The 19,448-nt window shown below is 40.1% G+C and overlaps 1 protein-coding gene across 6 annotated transcripts in view; it reads left to right on the forward strand.

Annotated features, from left to right (window-relative positions):
• The window catches only part of mpp7a (MAGUK p55 scaffold protein 7a), a 69,730-nt gene extending 52,652 nt beyond the window's left edge, over positions 1-17,078 (forward strand). For all 6 annotated transcript variants that reach the window (XM_085418137.1, XM_085418135.1, XM_085418138.1 and 3 more), the window contains 10 exons: positions 534-619; positions 1,116-1,190; positions 1,478-1,674; positions 2,188-2,252; positions 7,848-8,018; positions 8,469-8,549; positions 9,529-9,622; positions 10,309-10,417; positions 12,014-12,157; positions 14,899-17,078. In XM_085418137.1, the coding sequence (XP_085274263.1) occupies positions 534-619; positions 1,116-1,190; positions 1,478-1,674; positions 2,188-2,252; positions 7,848-8,018; positions 8,469-8,549; positions 9,529-9,622; positions 10,309-10,417; positions 12,014-12,157; positions 14,899-15,078 (1,202 nt within the window). In that variant the 3' untranslated portion in view covers positions 15,079-17,078. The remainder of the gene's footprint in view (positions 1-533; positions 620-1,115; positions 1,191-1,477; positions 1,675-2,187; positions 2,253-7,847; positions 8,019-8,468; positions 8,550-9,528; positions 9,623-10,308; positions 10,418-12,013; positions 12,158-14,898) is intronic.
• Positions 17,079-19,448: the final 2,370 nt, after the last annotated feature.

Raw genomic sequence — 19,448 nt, forward strand, 5'->3', positions numbered from 1 at the left:
CACTGTGTAGCACCTCAGTTTACATGGGGTCGTTATAGCAACTCATTTAAAAGTCCCATGATGTCATTTGTATGCAACACAAACCCAGCACACAACAGTGGACATGGAGGCGTTGGTATACCTGTCCGATCACACTGTTGGTTTTTCTGCACCCATTTCCCTGGATGCCGTGTTTCAAAAAGGGCAGTTTTGATGTTTGTGAAGGAATCACTTTCATGACTCATCAAGTGACATAATTGACTGGCATCACATGGTGGCATGGAGTCTGTTGACGTCACAGTTTCAGATCAACTCAGGTTGCTCAAAACGACTGCTCTAGTAGGTATCAGGTGCTGCCATCTAATAGAAAACCCTAAAAAACAGAGTCAAGTCAAGATGAGCAAAGTAGATACTAGTGGAAAAGAGCCATACAAGTCTGTAGTGTGGAATATATTGGGATTGCACAGAATTTAGTACCTCGCTTACATCAGGGCGTTAAAATAATAGAATGCCAGAATGACTGCAAATTAGTAACGTCTGTTTATGTGTGGCAGGTTTAATTCATGTAGGGGATGAACTGAAGGAGGTCAATGGAATCCCTGTGGACGACAAGAAACCAGAGGAAATCATTCGTATTCTGGTAAGTCTTGTCTTTCTATGGACGTTTGTGAGACTGAGGGTTTTTCAGCTCCACTCCCTTGGTACCAGCCTTTGTTTATAATGACAGAAACCTCCCCTTATCAACTCATCCACGACCCAGGCCTCCCATTGCCGTGTTGATGGCCGATAGATCACATGCAGAGTCTCTGTGGATGAGGCTGATGATGTGTAGTTCCTCCACGCAGCTTTGGTCACAGGCCTAAATGAGCTCTGTCATGTGCCTGGGATCTTAAACTCTTAAGGCCTTCTCAGACACAAAAGTCTTTGAGCTCTCAACACTCCTCCTTTACACCCCTGCACTGTACTCCCTAATTCTGTCAAGAATGGTTATACTATCCCACTAAACCTTCCTTTGTTGAAAAATCAATGCTTGACGCTATGTCACTGTAACTAGATTAGGTCTCTTATAAAATACTTAAAAGGATAGGAAAACTATCCTTTACAATTACTCCAACTTCTGTTCCTACATTATTTAGGCACAGTCACAAGGAGCCATTACCTTTAAAGTTGTCCCTGGTGCAAAGGACGAGGCATCTATCAAGGAGCCACAGGTAGGTCCTGTCTTTCTCTGTTATTTGGTTTATCCACTTGTTAAGTGATTTAGACCCTTTGATAGTGGAAAGTCATTGAAAGACCATCTTGGCCATCACTTGCAGCGTTTACCATCGATAGCTGTAATCTTTGAGAATAATCACTCTGAGCTTTGGTGAATCACCTTTAACCATGATGACAATGTTTTAGAAAGAAAACATTTTATATACAACATAGTGAACTTGTTCCTGTTGTGTCTTCAATCCTCCTCTTTGTTTTCTTGCCTTTCCCTCATGATGATGTACAGATGTTTGTGAAGGCGCTCTTTGACTACGACCCAAAAGATGACAACACCATCCCATGTAAGGAAGCTGGTTTGGCCTTCAAGAAGGGTTGCATCCTACAGATCATGAGCCAAGATGATGCAACCTGGTGGCAGGCCAAACACGAGGGCGACACAAATCCTCGTGCTGGCTTAATACCATCCAAACAGTTCCAGGAGAGGTGAGAAACACAAGGCTGACCTTATTGGCTCCAGTGCTGTCACTGTCATAGATGTTCCATCTTATTTCTCTCCCTCTTTAATCCATGTATTCTTGCTTCACTCTGCCAAAGTAGTCTGGGTTTCCACACATTTTCTGGTCCAAAGTGAGTAATGACAGAAAATGATAGCGCTGGTACCAATCCACATTGAACTGCAAGTGGATGGAAAACACACACCAGACCTACACAGAGCTCAGGAGGCTTGGGCAGAAAGAGGAAGGCTGAAGAGTAAAGGGATCGAGTAGAACATTTTATATTCAGGTTTATTATTCTACTTTTTTCAATAGAAAGATGTTCTGTTCTTCACCTCCTCAATCTTTGGTTTCACCAGTCTCAGCTGACAGAATAGAAATGAAGGATATTGTAGAGCAGGGTTTCTGTAGCATAGCAGAGTGTTTATTATTCCCAGAGTGACCATGAAAACTGATGGTTTTCCTTTTTCTTCTCTTTCTTTATCCATCTTTTTGCTTTCAGGAGACTTGCATTTCAGCAACCTGTTACGACTCTTTCGTCCCTAAGGAGGTCTACTAGACGATCATGTAAGCATATATTATTTGCTGTGTTAGCGACTAATAAACCACAACAAGACAGTTGTCTTTAACAGGTGGATGGGAGGAAGAGAAGAATGGCAAAAGTGAGGAATGCTGGTCAGGACAGTTTGTGGAGTTCATTTCTGAAACAGACTCATCCTTCTGCTGATTCCACCACTGGAGTCTTTCGTGTAGTTGTGTAGTTCATGCTGGTCGTCTGGAGAAGCAATTTAGATTTATCTTTGTTTTCATTTTCCTTCCTGTCTGCTCAATGTTTCTCCCTCTAAATTTCTATCCAGAGTCTGTTCCATGTGTCTTCTACAGCCTCTTTGTGTGTTGTTCACTAAGTCCACAGCATGTCTTTTATCCTGCCTTCCTTTGCTCCCCCCAACCGGTCACGGCAGATGGCCGCCCGTCCCTAAACCTGGTTCTGCCAGAGGTTTCTTCCTGTTAAAAGGGAGTTTTTCCTTCCCAATGTTACCAAAGTGCTTGCTCATAGGGGGTCATATGATTGTTGTTGTAGTCACGCAGGAGCTTTAATATGAATTAGGAGAGGGTTTGCCCTCTGGCTGTTACTCTAGCTAAAGAGATGATTGATTTTCTAAAAGCTGTGCATAATGCAGATAGCAAAGATAAAAGACAAGTTCATGTGAACTGGTATTGTCACTTGGCTGCCTGGCTTCTAATTTGGATAATCACTTATACTCTTGGGGTGATGATGATGAGGGTAATAACAAGGATGGTTTTGATGGCAGCCTGTTATTCAGCAATTGTCCGTGATTGACTCCAACTGCAGAGTTCAACTCCTTATCATCACTGCCGGAAGAGAGAATGAAGACAAACAGTATTACAGTATTATTACATTATTACCCAGATTTTTCCAATGTAAACATTCCTGGCAGCTCACCCATGGACTTGATAAAGGTGGACTAATCATACATCTTTATGGCAGTTTTCATCACATTCTTTCTTTAAGGTTTAGTTTCAAATAAATTAGATAATTAAATCTGGCTAAACTCTTATTCACAGTACAGTAATTCTCATCCTTCTTAAAACCACATTTTGAGGTCGCTGTCCCAACTTAAGATGCCACATTAGAGCAGGAAGAGGGCAACATCAGTGGGAAAACTGACCTGGCCACTGACATTTGAAACAAGATGTCAGATAAAGGTACACACACTTCAGAACAGCTGCCTGATGCGTCTAGCCTACAAACAGCCTTGCACAGATAGGTCTTGACTGTTGTTTTGGTTAGACATTAATTCTGGACATGCTGAACAACACTCTGGAAAATGAATGCAGTGATGTAAGGTGAGCTTCATACTGTTAAATACTTACAGAGGACTGTATCAGTATTACAATATCAATCATTTGGAGGCTTATGAATCTAAATGGCTTTTTTCCCCCCTGTAAATAGTGACTGCACCACAGACATGTACCGCAGATTGTGTATCACTAGGTAACAATGGATATACATTTCTATCAAAATAGGAGCAAATAGAAAGTAAATGTTTGTTATATTCTCATAAAACCTGAACTCAAGCTCCACTTACTGGTGTTTTTGTAACCTTTTAGTAGCAGCATGGCTTATGAAGGGTTTCTGTACGTGTTCTTTTTAAACCCAACCTTAAAAAAAGAAAGAAGTTAAGGATAAGATTTCCTCAATGAGTTCCATCAATTTATGTCATGACAGCTGAGTGTACTGCAACTTCCTCTCAGGAAGACCTGACGAGTGTTTCAGAACCAAGTGGAACTTGAGTTATTTTATTATTTGAAACGTAGATAGTTAAACTAGTGATACCATTAGAGTGATACTGGGAGTTACAGTGTAGTGGTCAAGCTCGGTATTTTTCACAAACATTACAAAACTGAAGAGAATTGTTTGCTTTTTCAGTGTTTTGTGAGAAATGACTGAATTGAACCTGCATAGGATGTTTGTGGATGTGGCACTCAGCTTTAAAATGTTTTATAATGTTCTCTCTGTTGTCTTTTGCTCTGCTTTTCTAAGATGATGTGACAGTAGAGTTTGGTAGGTTTCTTCTTATATTTCTTCCTCATCCCTGAGTTATGTTTACTTTCCTAATCTAATATTTTGTTTAGTATTACCTAATTTCCATTCCTTGCTTCTCTTGCACTCAAAGCTGAAGAGATTGAAGGTACTACTTTTCTGACATCCTCCACCGAGTAGGACTTTACTAACCCAACCATCTGTGATTGGTTCCCCTTCATGCTATTTGTGTGTAATGAGGTCCACTTCTTACCTCATCTCCCCAATTGACCCATTAAAGCTATTCACCATTTAAGAGTAACATTAGTTGTCACAGTCAATGGTTCCTCATAGATTTTATTGACTTTAACATTTTACAAAGCCTCACCTTTCCTCGACTCATTTTCATAAATGTGGACATCATTTTTGAGAATCATCCCGTCACAAGTAATATTTGTTGGACTCAGTCACAGCACAAACTGATTCACTGTCTCCAAGAATCGTCCAACACCACAGCCAAGAATGTAGTGGCCTGTAAGGCTAAATGGGGCTTAGTCAGTTAGCTGGGATCATCAACATTTTTCAGCATTGTTAGTTCTGTAAAGAAAAAGAGAGTATTTTGTTTATTTTGGTCAACTTTAGCTGCTCACTAGATGGAGGTTATATGTAACCTGTCCTTGAATTTACCTCTACATGCGTGGCTGTCATTCTGGGCAAAGGCCAATATTTAAAAATAACGAACACACTATAAAATGTAACTCAAGCAAAATTTACCCCAAACCTCTCTGACCACTCTCTTCTTAACAGCACCTGTGTGTTTTCCCCTTTATCATATTTAGAGGGCCGCAGCTCATTTCTGACTATTCTATTTAACTTGATGTTGTGGTTCTCTTTGGCTCCTTTCTTTTCATCACCAGAGGATGCTGATTATAGTGGTGGATTTCACCTAGGTGAGAGATTGTCTTCTTTTGTCTTCTTGCCTTTTCCTGCCAGATGTGGTCATTTCACTGTTACAATAAATATGAGGACAGTGGCCAAGTACAAGTTTTGTTTTTTCCACATGAATCCTTCATATATCATCTTCTAAGAACTATTAAGTCATACATGTTTCACGGGACGGAACAGTTGTTCATACCTTTGACCTGTTCTTCTAACTCACAGAGCACTTGTGGGGCAAATAATTCACTTCTTAAACCTTCTTACATAATTCACTTTTTGGACTTTAATAGTTTTGTACTTTCTCACTGTGCTGTGCTATTTGTGCTCCCATGCTGACAGCATGAGTGCACTGGCAGATCATGTCATGGATTTGCAGTATGTAGTTATCCTGTTCTGCCTCTGCTGTGGGTCTGAGGACTTCTTTGAGAGGTTCTGGTTGGAGTTGGCTTAAAAGAAAGGTTTGTGTGCTTCGCTGCATTGTGGAGGTCCGGATGAAGGCCGGTCTTGCTGATGTGGTTCCAGTCAGACTTAATGACAATTACCATGGCCCACTTTGGTTCTGCAACCACTTTAATTCCAGAGAGCTGCTTCCAAATCCCTGTCTTGTACAGAAAATGTTTCCCATCGTGTTTTTATTACCACTGTCATTTGCACATTTAGACTCCAGATTTCACAGGATATCCAGAGCACACGCAAGTTTATAAATACTACATTTGAGTCATGTCTGCCAAGCTCAATCAGGGTCACTCCCAAAGCCGAACTCTGCCAAACATTATTCCATTTTTTTGCCCAAAAAAGTCCAGCACCTTGAGTCCAGCAGCCAAGAACGAGGTTTAAATGAAATGAGAGAACCTCGGGAGAAGAAGTAAAAAATAGTGAGTTATAATAACATCTTCTCTATGAGAGTACTTGCTGCATGGCTTTTCAGCCTGTTGGATGTGGTTGTATGATTTAAAGTTGGCCTGTCCCTAAAAGTTTGAAATCTTAGAACTTACAGATGCTTTTGCAATGCTGCTGAGGTTGCATGGGGAAATAAAGGAGTGGGAGGGGGCGGCAGTCTTTCTCCTTATTTTTTTTGGGGGGGGGGGGGGGGGGGTCTCTCCATGCCTCTCAATGATGCAACGTCTGTAACTTCCATTGCCAGAGTCATTCTTGAGCACAACTTTGGGATGAACAGATTCCTGATTTTACAGCCTGCAAACTTGAGAATGATATCTCCTTAGTAAGCACTGTTTAGAGGCTACTTCGTTACTGTACTTAAGTAGAACCTTCAGGTATCTGTACTTTACCTGAGTATTTACTCTTATTCTCTACATTTTTGCACAAATATCATTTTTAAAACAGGCTCGTTACTCTAGACTCAACAGTATCAGCTGAAATTGAGTCGGAAAAAATGCGTTTGTCTGTATGTTTTAGTCAGCTTGTAGCTAGTGTTACAAAAGAGGAATGAGTATAAAGGGAGTAACCTTGCTTCACAACATAATGTTTCTACAACATTTCTATCAGCTCAACAAACATCAGCAGACTCAAGCTGTTTGTGTGCTGTTCGTCTCAGTGTGTTGCTAGTTAAAGGTCCAGCTGCTGTGTTTCACAAGGAGAGAAAAGAAAGCGAGCTAACTTCACTCAGAGACGGAGAAAGATAAGAAAGTCAGGTCAGGAGAGAAAGAGTAGAGATTATTTTTAAAGCTGATCTCTGCTCTGGGACATTTAATGACCTGCAGATTTAAAGGTTACATGTCAAAATTTTTAATCACATATCACATATGTGTTTTGACAAATGGTCTATTTTCATTGTGTGAGTATACTAACTTTGTCTTTCTATAATATCATATTTGCAGAATAAACAGGTTAGCTTGCATTAATGTGGTGAAATCACAGTAAAGCTCTGTGTTGGGCTGATACAGAGCAGCTGTGGGGGTCAGTGTTAGGTTACATCAAGTGTAGAGATTAATTTACATTTAAGCTGATGACGCTTAGATTCATTCACTGATTTCAATCTTTACACCAACTTTCTGTTTTCATTTAACTGTTTGTTTGTGGAAGTAAAGTCGCTTCCTGTATGTATCTGTGTGTAAGTGTGCGTCGTCCCAGCTTGTGTTAAATATGCTCATCTTTTTCCTTCACATTTTTGCACTTCTACTTTACTGAAGGGGCTTTGAATCAAAGTAGAGATCGGAACTTTGTGCCAGTTCCTTTCTTTTTACTAACTTGTTCGTGTTTGGATCATCTTATGAGGCTTTCCAGAACAAATGAGCAAGCTTCGTTTACCCATACCTGACTTGTTCTAAAATTTGGAGCACATTCATTGTCATCCTCTCTGTGTAATACAGTTTCCACTGGTATGGAAGACAGGATGGTTGTTGTTGTTGTTGTTGTGTAATTAGTTACCTGTGTTATTTTAGTGAGTGTGTCAGCGGGTGCAAGAGGAGAGAGGGACTGTATTTTGGATGATGATAGACCTATGATGAGTTTTCACCTGTTTGATGTCACCTGGGGAAAGTAATGTTTGTGTGGAGGTGTTTGCCAAGATCCTGAAACAACTATAAATTGAAGTCCACAGTATTTGTATGTGTACATACGGTTGTGCTGGATTTTACACTACTGACAAAGAATTTTCTTTTTTTGTATTGATTGATCTGTTTCTTCTGTCTCCTCTTTTGGCTCATGCTGACCTCCAGCTGGGTTCAGGAGAAGCTTTCGCCTCAGCAGGAGAGACAGAAAGACCACCAAGTCCATGTACGAGGCGAAGAAGAGTGAAATGTACGACATGGCTGACGTGCCCACATACGAGGAAGTCGTCCCGTACCGCAGGCAAAGGGGAGACAAACACAGGCTGGTGGTGCTAGTAGGTGAGTAAAGAGAAATTTAAGTTCTCAAACTCTGATGTCGCTGCTTACCTCACACACTGTTGCTGTTAGGATACCGAATTTAATGAAAATCCTCACCTTCAATCTCATTGTCACATAGAGACGACAGAAACAATAAAGGTGGCCCAGCTCTGCAAGAGAGAAGCTGAATATTATGTTTCTCTATCATCTGTTCCTAAGAAGTGAATATGAATAACCAGAAAGTAACTTTAGATCTTTTGGATACAAATTTTCATTAGTTCATCATTTGATCCTATTAGACATTTGAATTTATATTCTCATCATTAGTGTTTGAGGTCTTGAGTTAACCTCGGCAACTCTAACCACCAAGTACAGACGAAAGAAAGTTTGAATGTCTCATATCATGTTATGGATGTGATAATAACGTGATGAGGAGTTTGGCAGAGTTTATAATTAGATGTTTGTGTGTAGGACCCACAGGTGTCGGCTTGAGTGAACTGAAGAAGAAACTGTTGATCTCTGACCCCCAGCACTTCAGTGTGACCATTCCACGTAAGTGTCCTGTAAAAGAGACATTGGGTGTCAGTGTGACTACCTGTGTAAATAAAGGTTAAATTAAAAAAAAGGAAAAAAGATAACTTCACTCTTCTGATTTAAGCCCACCAAACTTTGGCTGAACAGTACAGTTCATTTGTCTTTCGCTCTGCATATTTCTTTGTTCTTATCTCTGCGTCTTATATGTGAATGTGTGCTTTATACTAGTTAATAGAATAGAAGTTAATTCGCTGACCATTAAATGTGGTGTTCCCAACAATCTCTTTTCTCTTTGTTTCATCCCAAAGAAACCTTTAAACATTTGTGTGCCGAAACTAAAGTTTCTGTCTTTCTTCCGTTCTGTGCTTTATCTTGAATTAAGGATGCAACATAAATGAAATAAAATAAAATGTAATAAAAACGTGGCTGTATTATTCTCACTGTTCTCACTATTTGAAATATTTCTTTACATAGAGAGATTTTTTTAATTATTGAAAAAAAAAACTTTTATAACCAAGTTTTATGACTTTATTGTCTTCCCCCAGCCAAAGTCTGACACTTGAAATGTCCCCGGTATTAAAATCCCATTGGCGTGGCCTTTTTCTCTCCACACAGCCTGTTAATTGTTCTCAAATGTGACCTGTGCTGCTGCTGTTTAATAGAGCCCAGACAGTCTGATTCAGACCCGTATAGGAAACGTATGGCACAGGTCCTGGCTCTCATTGAGAGGAAGGAGAATCGGAAAGTGTCTCGTCTCGCTCTTTTTGAATGTTTGATCGCTGCCAGTGGACACATGGATATGTTTAACACTTGCTGTTGTTTCGGGTTAAGCCCAAAAGTGTTGCTTCTTTTTGTTAATTTGAAAACCGGAGCTTTGGAGACCACCGGCTCTCTCTCTGTCTCTCTGCTTGTTGCACACAAGGAGCATTGCACTATTCATTGCAATGACTCACAGGCATCACTCCCTCTCTTTCCATCTTCATCTTCTTTCACTCAGACACCAGTCGACCCAAGAAGAACCAGGAGACCGATGGTGTGGATTACCACTTCATCTCCAAGCAGCTCTTTGAGACGGACATCCAAAACAACAAGTAAGCAAAACTGATGAATTCAATCACAACACACATTCAGACTTTATGCAGCAGAGATGAACAATTGATATTCATACTCTGGCCAAAACAAAAGTACTTTTTCCCTGGGAAAAAAAAGAGAACAACTTTTTTGGATATCCTGCTGTGTGTAGATTATATGTTTGTACGTCTCTATTTCAAACGGCCTTTCTTTAATGTTTACTACAATGGAGAGAACAATTCTGAATTGTTTTGGTTTATCACCATTTCTCAAAACTCTAATCTCAGAAATCACAGTGATTGTAGAAAATTAATTATAAAAATGAAAGTTGAAAGTTGCTGTTTAAAAAAAAAAATCCTGCTCTTATGAGGATATATAAAAAAATCTTAAAAGCACAAATTAACATATCTAATACAGTGGAAAAAGGTTTGTTTGTTTTATGTAAACTAGTTTAAAAATGTCCTCCTGATGCTCATTTCAAGATCTATATTTTCTTTCTTGGACAATATATGCAGTTAAAAATAATCCTTGTCTCGTCACAGTCTAAAAGAACCTCTTTTAGCTCAGCTACAAGGCCTGAGCTTTAACTCAGATTACAGTAATTACTCTTCTAAAAACTGACATAATTATTTGAAACTTTGTCCATGTGTCCATCCAAAGATGTGCGTTCGTGCTTTTTCTCATCACTCTTCTTTTCATGTCTCAGGTTCATTGAGCATGGCGAGTACAAAGGGAATTTCTACGGCACAAGTCTGGACTCGATACGTTCAATCCTCTCAAAGAAGAAAGTGTGCCTGCTGGATGTCCAGCCTCATGTGAGTGACACCTTCTTTCTCACCATCCCTGTACTGTATTCTTAGCCTGTTTTGGAAACTACCTGTCTCAGAAGCAGATCGCCCTGTTACTCTATTTGAAGATTTCCTCTTTGGCTTATGTCACCATAAACCTCCACAGTAATGCCATTTCTCAGTTATTGACCAACTGAGTGAATGATGGAAGCTGTTTCCCAGTGGTTCCGCTGCTGCCTCTCCATTAAGTTTTTTATCCATCTTGTTGTGAGTTGTGGGTCTTGACCCACTGCTATTAGCATAGCAAGAAGGTCAGATGATCATGCCAGAACCAGACACCAGACACCACCTCTAATCAAATCTCATCTCTCTCATACCTCTGAAGGGCCTTTCACATTGGGCGCACCTACCACGAGCTGGAGCGAGTGGCCTAAAATTTGTCTTGCAGTGGTTGTTGCGCTCTTGTACGTCGAAAACTCGATGGACCAGCTATTTCTCATCCATAAAAAAGAAAGCTTTGGCACTGTCCCCACAAGTGAACACTTGTGTTGTTTCCTCCCAAAGTCTCAGTATGCATGTCAACTTGTGTCATGAAGTTTGTTGAACTCGGAAACACACACAATCAACTTTTCCTCCTTGTTTTCATTCATTGTGTGGTTGAACTTAGTAGGGCTGTTTGCTTCGTTTCTGTTGGTCGTGCGACGGTACGTCGCAGCAGTCAAAGTTTAACCAAGTTTAACCCAGTTAAACGTTGACCCTTGCATGCAAGAGTACTCTTACCGGCGCACTTGCTCTTTAAAACTGTTATTGAGTGGCGCAAGCAATAGAAACAAATGGGTTTCAGAGCTCTGCACTTGCCATATCCTATGTGAAAGGCCCTTGAGGTACCAGATTGGCATGTTATTTCAGAAAACTGTCACCACAAAGAAGAGACAGACACAAAGATCAGGCATAAATAAAAACATATATATCCTCCACTATCTTCCAAAAGAATTTAAAAGCTGTGATGAGTTAGTGTGAGTAGTCTTTATCCCTCAGATTGGTGTTTGTGAGTCATTTTTAAATGACAAAAACTATAAACATGATTTCAAAGTTCTAGATTCACTCAGAATGATGGGAAGTCATCTGCTCTGTGGTCATTATTAATTGTTCTGTCCAACTAATAAGTCATTTATGCAAAGACTTCTTCATTCTAGAGAGGTCAATAAGTTAAAAGGTAATTTAAGATTTAATGCTTCAGCAAAACAGAAATATATTCAGTTTACAATGAGAGAATGGAAGAAAAGCCTCAACTTTTCATGTCTGAGGAACTTAAGGCAGAAAATGTCTTTGCTTAAAAATAGAAGGAAGATTTTAATTTTTAATATCTTCTCGATTGGAAATCAGCAGACTGAATCTGTTAAACTGGACTTTGTGACAACCCCATAATCCAGTTCATATCACTATTACAAGTGGACCATGAATTGGCAACCTTTTTTTTACAGGATTATATTTTTAAACGTTTTGTCTATTAATTTTTTCACAGTCTGTTTATACCATACGTGACACACTTTGTGATTACGTCTTAATGTGCTGCCAAATGCCTAACTCCTTTTTCTCTGCATCCACTTTTATTCTTTTCAGCTAATAAAGCATCTTCGAACAGCAGAGTTTAAACCTTTCGTTGTGTTCGTGAAGCCCCCGACCGTCGACAGACTGAGAGAGACCAGAAAGAAAACCCAAATTATATCAGGCAAAGACGACAAGGACTCCACCAAACCCTTCACGGTAAAAACTTATTTCTAGTGTGTGGGTTGTACATGGCTGATAGTTTATATCGTATGTTAATCAGATATTACCTCCCTGCTTAAGTTGAGATAGAAAAGCAAGAGGAAATTGTTACTGTGTAACTGTGACTTGGTCGGGTTTAAATGTATCTTTCTCTCTGTCCACACGACCTGTTTTATGTGATTTGTTCTGATGTATTTTTTGCTTGAGGTACATCGTGGTGCTTGGTTGATTCAAACAGATGTTTTCAAAGTGCAGCCTTGGGGCAAATGGCCGTTCTGAAGACCAACAAGGAACGAATACAATCCTGTACATTTCATTCAAGCACGGTTCACGTGATACTGTGAAATAAAAATATTTCTCTTCAGTTTCAACAGCTCTATTTGAGCTAATATAGCAGTTAAACCTTCCTAAAGTTGTCAAATCAAGCATAGCATTACTTCAGGCAGGACATGCAGTCAAATTAAGCTGCAATTCCAGCAGATCTTAATTCCACATCAGTTGATGACTCCACTGATACATTTCTAGTCATAGCTCTATCAACTCTATACTGACACCAGAATGGACCATAGAGAAATTACAAACTGGTACAAATTAATTTCCCAAACACAACCCCATAAAAATTAAAAGCCTGGTAGTCAGACCCGATCTGAAATGACCTGAAAATAAGCAGTCTCTGGCAATTATATTACGATGAACTACAAGTCACACACATGCAATCTGCAGTGATACAGTCACAGGACTTTAGTTGACCTCTGTAGAACAACTGGCAATATTTCAGGGCTTCTGGTATAGGCAGCAGACATCTGAGCCAAAGGGGTCATTGTTTAGGAATGTAGAAAACTTTTGAAAGCTAATAAAAAGCTAATTTGTCATCAGTCGATAGCCAGTGGTTTCATTTCCACGTGTTGATTTACCTTTAACTCACATGTCAAATCAAAAGGTCAAACATTACTCTGTTTAAAAAAGTTACAACACATATGCCCAGAGCTGATAGTTAGTCAAGTCATATTCACACAAAATATAATAGGATCCGACTTATTGAGGCATAATTTAGTGCATTTATGGGTAATAAGTGTTGAGGAAAATGCTAGAGTACAATACACTTTCACCTAGAACATGCAGTGAATTTATGGTTGAAGGTCAGCTTGTTAAACCTTGATACAGACACAGCATCAGCTTATATTATTCACACAGGTAAACATAATTCTGTCTCAGTCCGCTCCTTATTTCCCAGCTGGGTCTTGAGAACAATAAGCTTTAGTTGTCAGAAGCAATCTGGTTGTGAACAGTCTGTTGCAGTTTTAACGTCCCTTTATTAGCTTCTGTTATTCTCTCATGTAATACAAATATACTTCTATAAAGCTGTGTGACAGCGGGCTGTATTTCAACCAGCTAACAAACAAAGTCTCTGTGTAAATGTTCATGTACACTGACAGACCCAAACCCATCTTATATTTACTATTAAATGAAGGGAAGCTGTTGTTGGGCAAGTCGTCCCAGACATTTTCAATCCAACGCTAGCTGTATTTTTCTTTGCAAGAGACAGGTCTGCTTTAATGATAAAGGCCGAGGAACAGTCGTCTCATTGTTTCAGTCGAGCTGGCTGGAAGCGTGATGTGAATACAAGCAAAACAATCTGATGTAATGCAAAATCCCAGCTGTAATGTGGTTAGCATAGAAACTGGCACCCAATCTGAAAGAACCACAGGCATTTCAAAGTGATTTGAGGAAATCTCTTTGGTTTCTGACACTTTTTTAAAACGCAAAGACAGGTGGGTTTTATTGGCACAACAAAGCAGGTGTCCAGCAGAGAACGTGGTTGCTTGTAAAAGAGGATACTGAGGCTGACACGTGCTGCTTCATGCCACTGAAATGCGTAAAGATTTATAGTCCTGTAAGGTAAAAGCAACAAATGTATAAAGGCTACAAATAAAAGAATTACAATAAAAACAGAGGGAACGTTCACCTAAACTGTGACTCAGTATTTAGTTGCTGTGCAATGAAATTTATCTATGCTGTTACAAAGTACTTAAACAGGCACAAGATGCTACATAACTTCTTGTGGAAATTAGGCCACCTAGTGGGAATAAACGAGTCCCGGGTGTGCTTTTTCTCAAGTTTGGTCCCCCAGAAGAGGCATCATCCTAAACCAATCTTTTCTTTTTAAGTTCTCTGATTTTCTATTCATCTTCCAAACCCAGCTTGCTGTTCCTTAAACGGCTTCCTGCTCAGATTAATGTTCTTGTTGGGCAGACAAAAACACAGCTAATCCATTATGAAGCAGAAACCACCAGAAACATTCTGAAGGAACTGCTTGCAAAAGTCCCTGTAAGAGACAGCTTCATCATGACAACGTGTAAAAGCAAAGCTGTCAATTCATCCGTGGATCTATGTCCCTCCCCTCATCTATGGTCATGAACTTTGGGTAGTGATTGAAAGAACGAGATCACAGATACAAGCAGCGAAAATGAGCTAAAGTCCAATTTAAAGTTAAGTGTTCCCAGTAAAAACACAGCACCCTAACCTACCAAGAGATACCTGGGCTCATTTAGAAAGGCAGTATTTACTTGAATGATAAATGATAAAATAAGTTCTCCAAAAGTTGATTCTGTTCATCTGGACGTAGCGTTCTCAGTGGGAGAAACGTTTCATCAGTCACTTGGACGACTGACGAAAGAGATTTTATTCGTTTTGTGTTTTTAACTTCCATCTATTTTGTCTCTTCCCTCTTTTCCCAGGAGGAAGACTTTCAGGAGATGGTGAACACGGCCCAGACAATGGAGACTCAGTACAGCCATCTCTTTGAGATGGTTATAGTCAACGACAACCTCGATGTTGCCTTCAGCGAGCTGCAGTTGGCACTAAAGAAAGTGGAGACAGAGACACACTGGATTCCAGTCAGCTGGACTCACTCCTGAGAGACATACTGACTGTAAAAGGAGAAAAGGGAAGTGCTTTGACAAAAATATGCAGGTTTTCTATCTTTTTAAAAAAATATTTGCCAGGGACGGTGTTGGGAAGTAAATCAGGAATAAAACAGTGCCTGGCTGCTGTGTCGCCATACCTGAACTGCATCGAGCTAAAAATAAGCTTCTGCCTGGGATCAGGTTGGATTTAGACCTCAGCTGTGGTCTGGAAGCTCCAGGTCTGACCAGATGTGATCAGGTTGTGGCTGCAGGCTTCTTTCCAGAATCTAAGACTTTGACATTGATCAGGGTCTCAGTCTGGGTCACACATCCATGGCCACAACTTGGAGCGCCTTGGTCCAAACCGGAACGTGGAGCGAGCTTGGAGCATCGTAGCACCAGCAGTCCTGCCAGCACATCAGTAAACCGGCCAAACAGGACTCCTTTAGTGGTTTTATAACATTAGACCATTAGAAACCAAAGGGATTGATGTATTTCTTCTTCGTGGACAACTTACATGTGTTTGTCTGTAAAAGAGCACAGCACCAGGGAAAAGAGGAGAAAGGAAAACATACTTGCCTTCTGTCTTACTAGACTTTTGTACATCTAAAATCTTCCATGACTGTTATTCCAAGCAAAACACTGTCAGGTACACTTTTGAGAAAGGGCAATAAGTGTAATTTTATTTAAAAGAAATTAATATATTTTCTAATATCTGCTTGTAGTCCTTTTTATGCATTTTATATACATTTATGACTTTAATATGATCTTAGCTGTAGCCATCTCTGTGACAGCCTCTTTTTACTAGAAGCATTTTTTTCTCTCAATCTAGCATTTTTTTGTTCGTCACCCTAGTTTAGTTTTTTGGCTCTGTCAGCTCTACTTGGCTTTATTTGGCTCTATTATCAGCACTGCTACAATTCTCCTAGCTCCAGATTTTGCTCTCTTGTTGATTCTGGGACAAGCTGACCTCCTTTAAATTAAGGGGAGACTATAATTCCAGCTACATTTTTATTCACCAGAATTCACACAAAAACAATCCATATTTTATTTATTTATGCTTTGGGCTGTTGTTTTGTTTTGTTTTGTTTTTTAACTTCCTGCTCCTTAAAAGTATACTTTCTTTGATTGGTTGCCCCTCACCTAGCCTGTGCAAACAGAAACTAGTGCTCGTATGCACTGCCTCCCAGAGATGACCTTTTGCATATTTTGCATATTTAGCAGTGTTTAATATCTGCTTAGTATATGACAAAATACAAGCCAATGGATAAGTTGTCCTTTATACATGGAGGTAGAGCGCAAGGATAGTTGGAGACTGGAAACAATTAGGAGGAGCTAGCCTATGTCTGCTAGTCTTTCTGAACTTGTGATTTTAGTACATTGTTCATCCCTATTAATAACAGTTAGTTCATATTGAATTCATCTCTTAATTTCTGTGCTTGCTCGGCTGATTGCCTCCAATCTCTAGCTGCATTTAAAACTCTAAGAGTGCTATCAGTCTTCCAAAGTCTCAGTAAAAAAAAGCATTAAGCATATTATCCAAACTGTCTAAATGATTCCTTAAACTCTATATTTATTCTTTTTTTTCTTTACTCTAAGAATACTCTCTTACTCTGCTGAATGTCCAGCTCAGGTTGTATGTTTCCAAATTGTGCATCATTTATTTCTCCCTTTCCACCAACTGTGACATATACAAACTTGATTTGTGTCCTTTTTTTTAAGTGTAAGCATGATTGGTTATACTGCTCTGATGTAATATGATTTAAATGTCTTTAACACTCTTGTCTGCCATACTTTGTCCCAACATTTTTTTGTCTTTTTGTTTATTCAGTTTTTCTACCTCCCCACCCCCCTGCTGCCCATCTTACAGATCAAAGTCACATTTGTACAGTCTCCAGAAAATACCTTTTTAATGTCTCCCTGTAATGATATACTCTTTAAGTGGCACATTGTATGAATTTACATTATTCTTGATAACTGCTGCATTTTTTATTAAAGAAAATACGACTAAACTTGTAATTGCAATGTCCCCAAATTAATTCATATATGTTGTTAGCCAAGCAAAGAGTGAACACAACTTTATGTTTACCAGCACAATCCCTACTTCTCTTTAATAAAATGTTGCATATTTTGTGAATAAAGGTAATGAACAGGTGGAGGTGGTGAAAGGGGGGCTCCTAAGAAGAGGATTTAGCCGCCCTCCGCTTGATGTTCAAAAGAAATCCTGTACTGATCAAAATCAGGTTGACTTAACCCAAACACCTTCCATGGTGCTCACTTTGAGAGTAGAGCAGAGCAAAGGAGAGTTAATGGTGTTGGGCAGAGAAGTGCTAGGTGGGGGAAGAGGAGGAGAAGCCACTTACTCAGTTTGTCCACACATTGCTGCTGATGTGTTTCACTCATTCCTGCTTCATAATTAGGATACTAGAGTAAAGGGGGACACAAAATGGCTGCTTTCACATACAGTAATGTGGCACTAACCCTCCACACTCCCAAGGCTGTACGCACAAGTGAATGAATGGGCAAATACGTTTTTCCCCCCCAAAAGCAATCAAGGTCAGTGGCTCATTTTTAATATGCGGAGATATACTGGGTACTGGCAACAGCACCTCCAGGCTGTCTAAAGCTTGCACAGTGATGGGTTTAGGAGGTGCTAAGTAAGTGTATTTGACCAAATTTTCTCTTAAATTGTTAATACCACAAGTTGCTTTGCATCTTTTAAGGAAGACACTCTAGCCCTCCTGTTGTCCTCATGTCCTGTACACGCCTAGGGTCAAAAATGACCCAAACTCACTAAAAATCTAAAATCTGAAGAACCTTTACCCACTTGTCCCACACCTCTGTTATGGGAGCTATGTCTTGATGCATGTTCAGTCATCCAAGTAAGTAAATCCCCAAAAGTTCTGTTCATCTGGACGTAGCGTCTTCAGTGGGAGGAACATTTTGTCACTCCTCTAAGTGACAACTTTGAGTCTCAGCTGACTGCAGGATTTTCACAACCTTATAAACAGTACCTTTGAACAATGACTGAAACTAGCACCACTGAAAGAACAATGGGCTGTGAGGTCAGTTCCTTGATTATTAATGATTATGGAACCGACCTCAAAGCCCATTGTTCATTCAGTGGGCTAGTTTGAGGCAGCTAGTTTGTCATCACACATATTGCAGGTCTTGACTCGAGGTTATCAAACTGTATCATCCTTGAGAAAGTGTGACAAATTTTCAGTGGCATTTTGGTACTCACTGTATCTAAGAGACACACGTGGCATAGCCATAGTTATGGCTATTGCCAAGTTATGGCAATAGCCATAACTTCATGAAAAAAATCACAATTATAAATTATTTCCCAACACACATAAGATCACCCAGCAGCTGTGTTTTCATACACCTCTCACATGCAAACTATCACACAGAGTGATTTTTATAATTATCTCATTTGTTACACACTAACCTTCCACAGGCTAAATCCTGAACATTTCATAGCTTTTTATTTTACTGGTTTATGTGACTTACTAAACACAAATATTATCCGTGAAAAGTTTACTACACTTCTGTGATCATTAAAATAACAAAGTAGTACAGTACAGGAGAACTGGTGCCAGAGGAACAACCTCCTTCTAAACGTCAGTAAGACAAAGGAGCTGATAGTGGACTTCAGCACTAAGCAGGAGAGGAACTACCAGACCCCTGTCATCAACGAGTGCCCAGTGGAGAGAGTGGACAGCTTCAAATACCTCGGAGTTCACATCACGCAGGACCTGTCATGGTCCTGTCACATCAACACCGTGGTGAAAAAGGCCCGTCAGCGTCTCTACCACCTCAGACGCTTGAGAGACTTCCAACTGCCCTCCAAGGTGCTCAGGAACTTTTACTCGTGCACCATAGAGAGCATCCTGACGGGAAACATCTTAACCTGGTTCGGGAACATCACCATGCAGGACAGACGACGAGCTCTACAGAGGGTTGTGCGGTCAGCTGAGCGCACCATCCGCTCCGAGCTCCCTGACCTGCACTCAATCTACAGCAGGCGGTGCTGGACCAAGGCCAGGAAGATCGTGAAGGACCTCAGCCATCCCAACAACAGACTGTTCTCTCTGTTGAGGTCAGGAAAGCGATTCCGCTCCCTGAAGACCAACACAGAGAGACTGAGGAGAAGCTTCTTCCCGCAGGCGATACGGTCTCTCAATCACATCACCACATAATACTGACCCACACATATGGTTCTTACACACACACTGGACATTCCGGACATTTGTTTACACTAGTGGGCACTTCACAACTACACTGCGTGGTCATCTAATCAAATCACTCACTTAGTCACACGTCACTTAAATAAATCACTTTTAAGCATTTTTGCACTGCACAAGACACTTAAATATGTG

This window comes from Rhamphochromis longiceps, linkage group LG9 (assembly GCF_057381845.1).
Source record: "Rhamphochromis longiceps isolate RC_006_pf linkage group LG9, R_longiceps_female_GT1.1, whole genome shotgun sequence".
NCBI lineage: Eukaryota > Metazoa > Chordata > Actinopteri > Cichliformes > Cichlidae > Rhamphochromis > Rhamphochromis longiceps.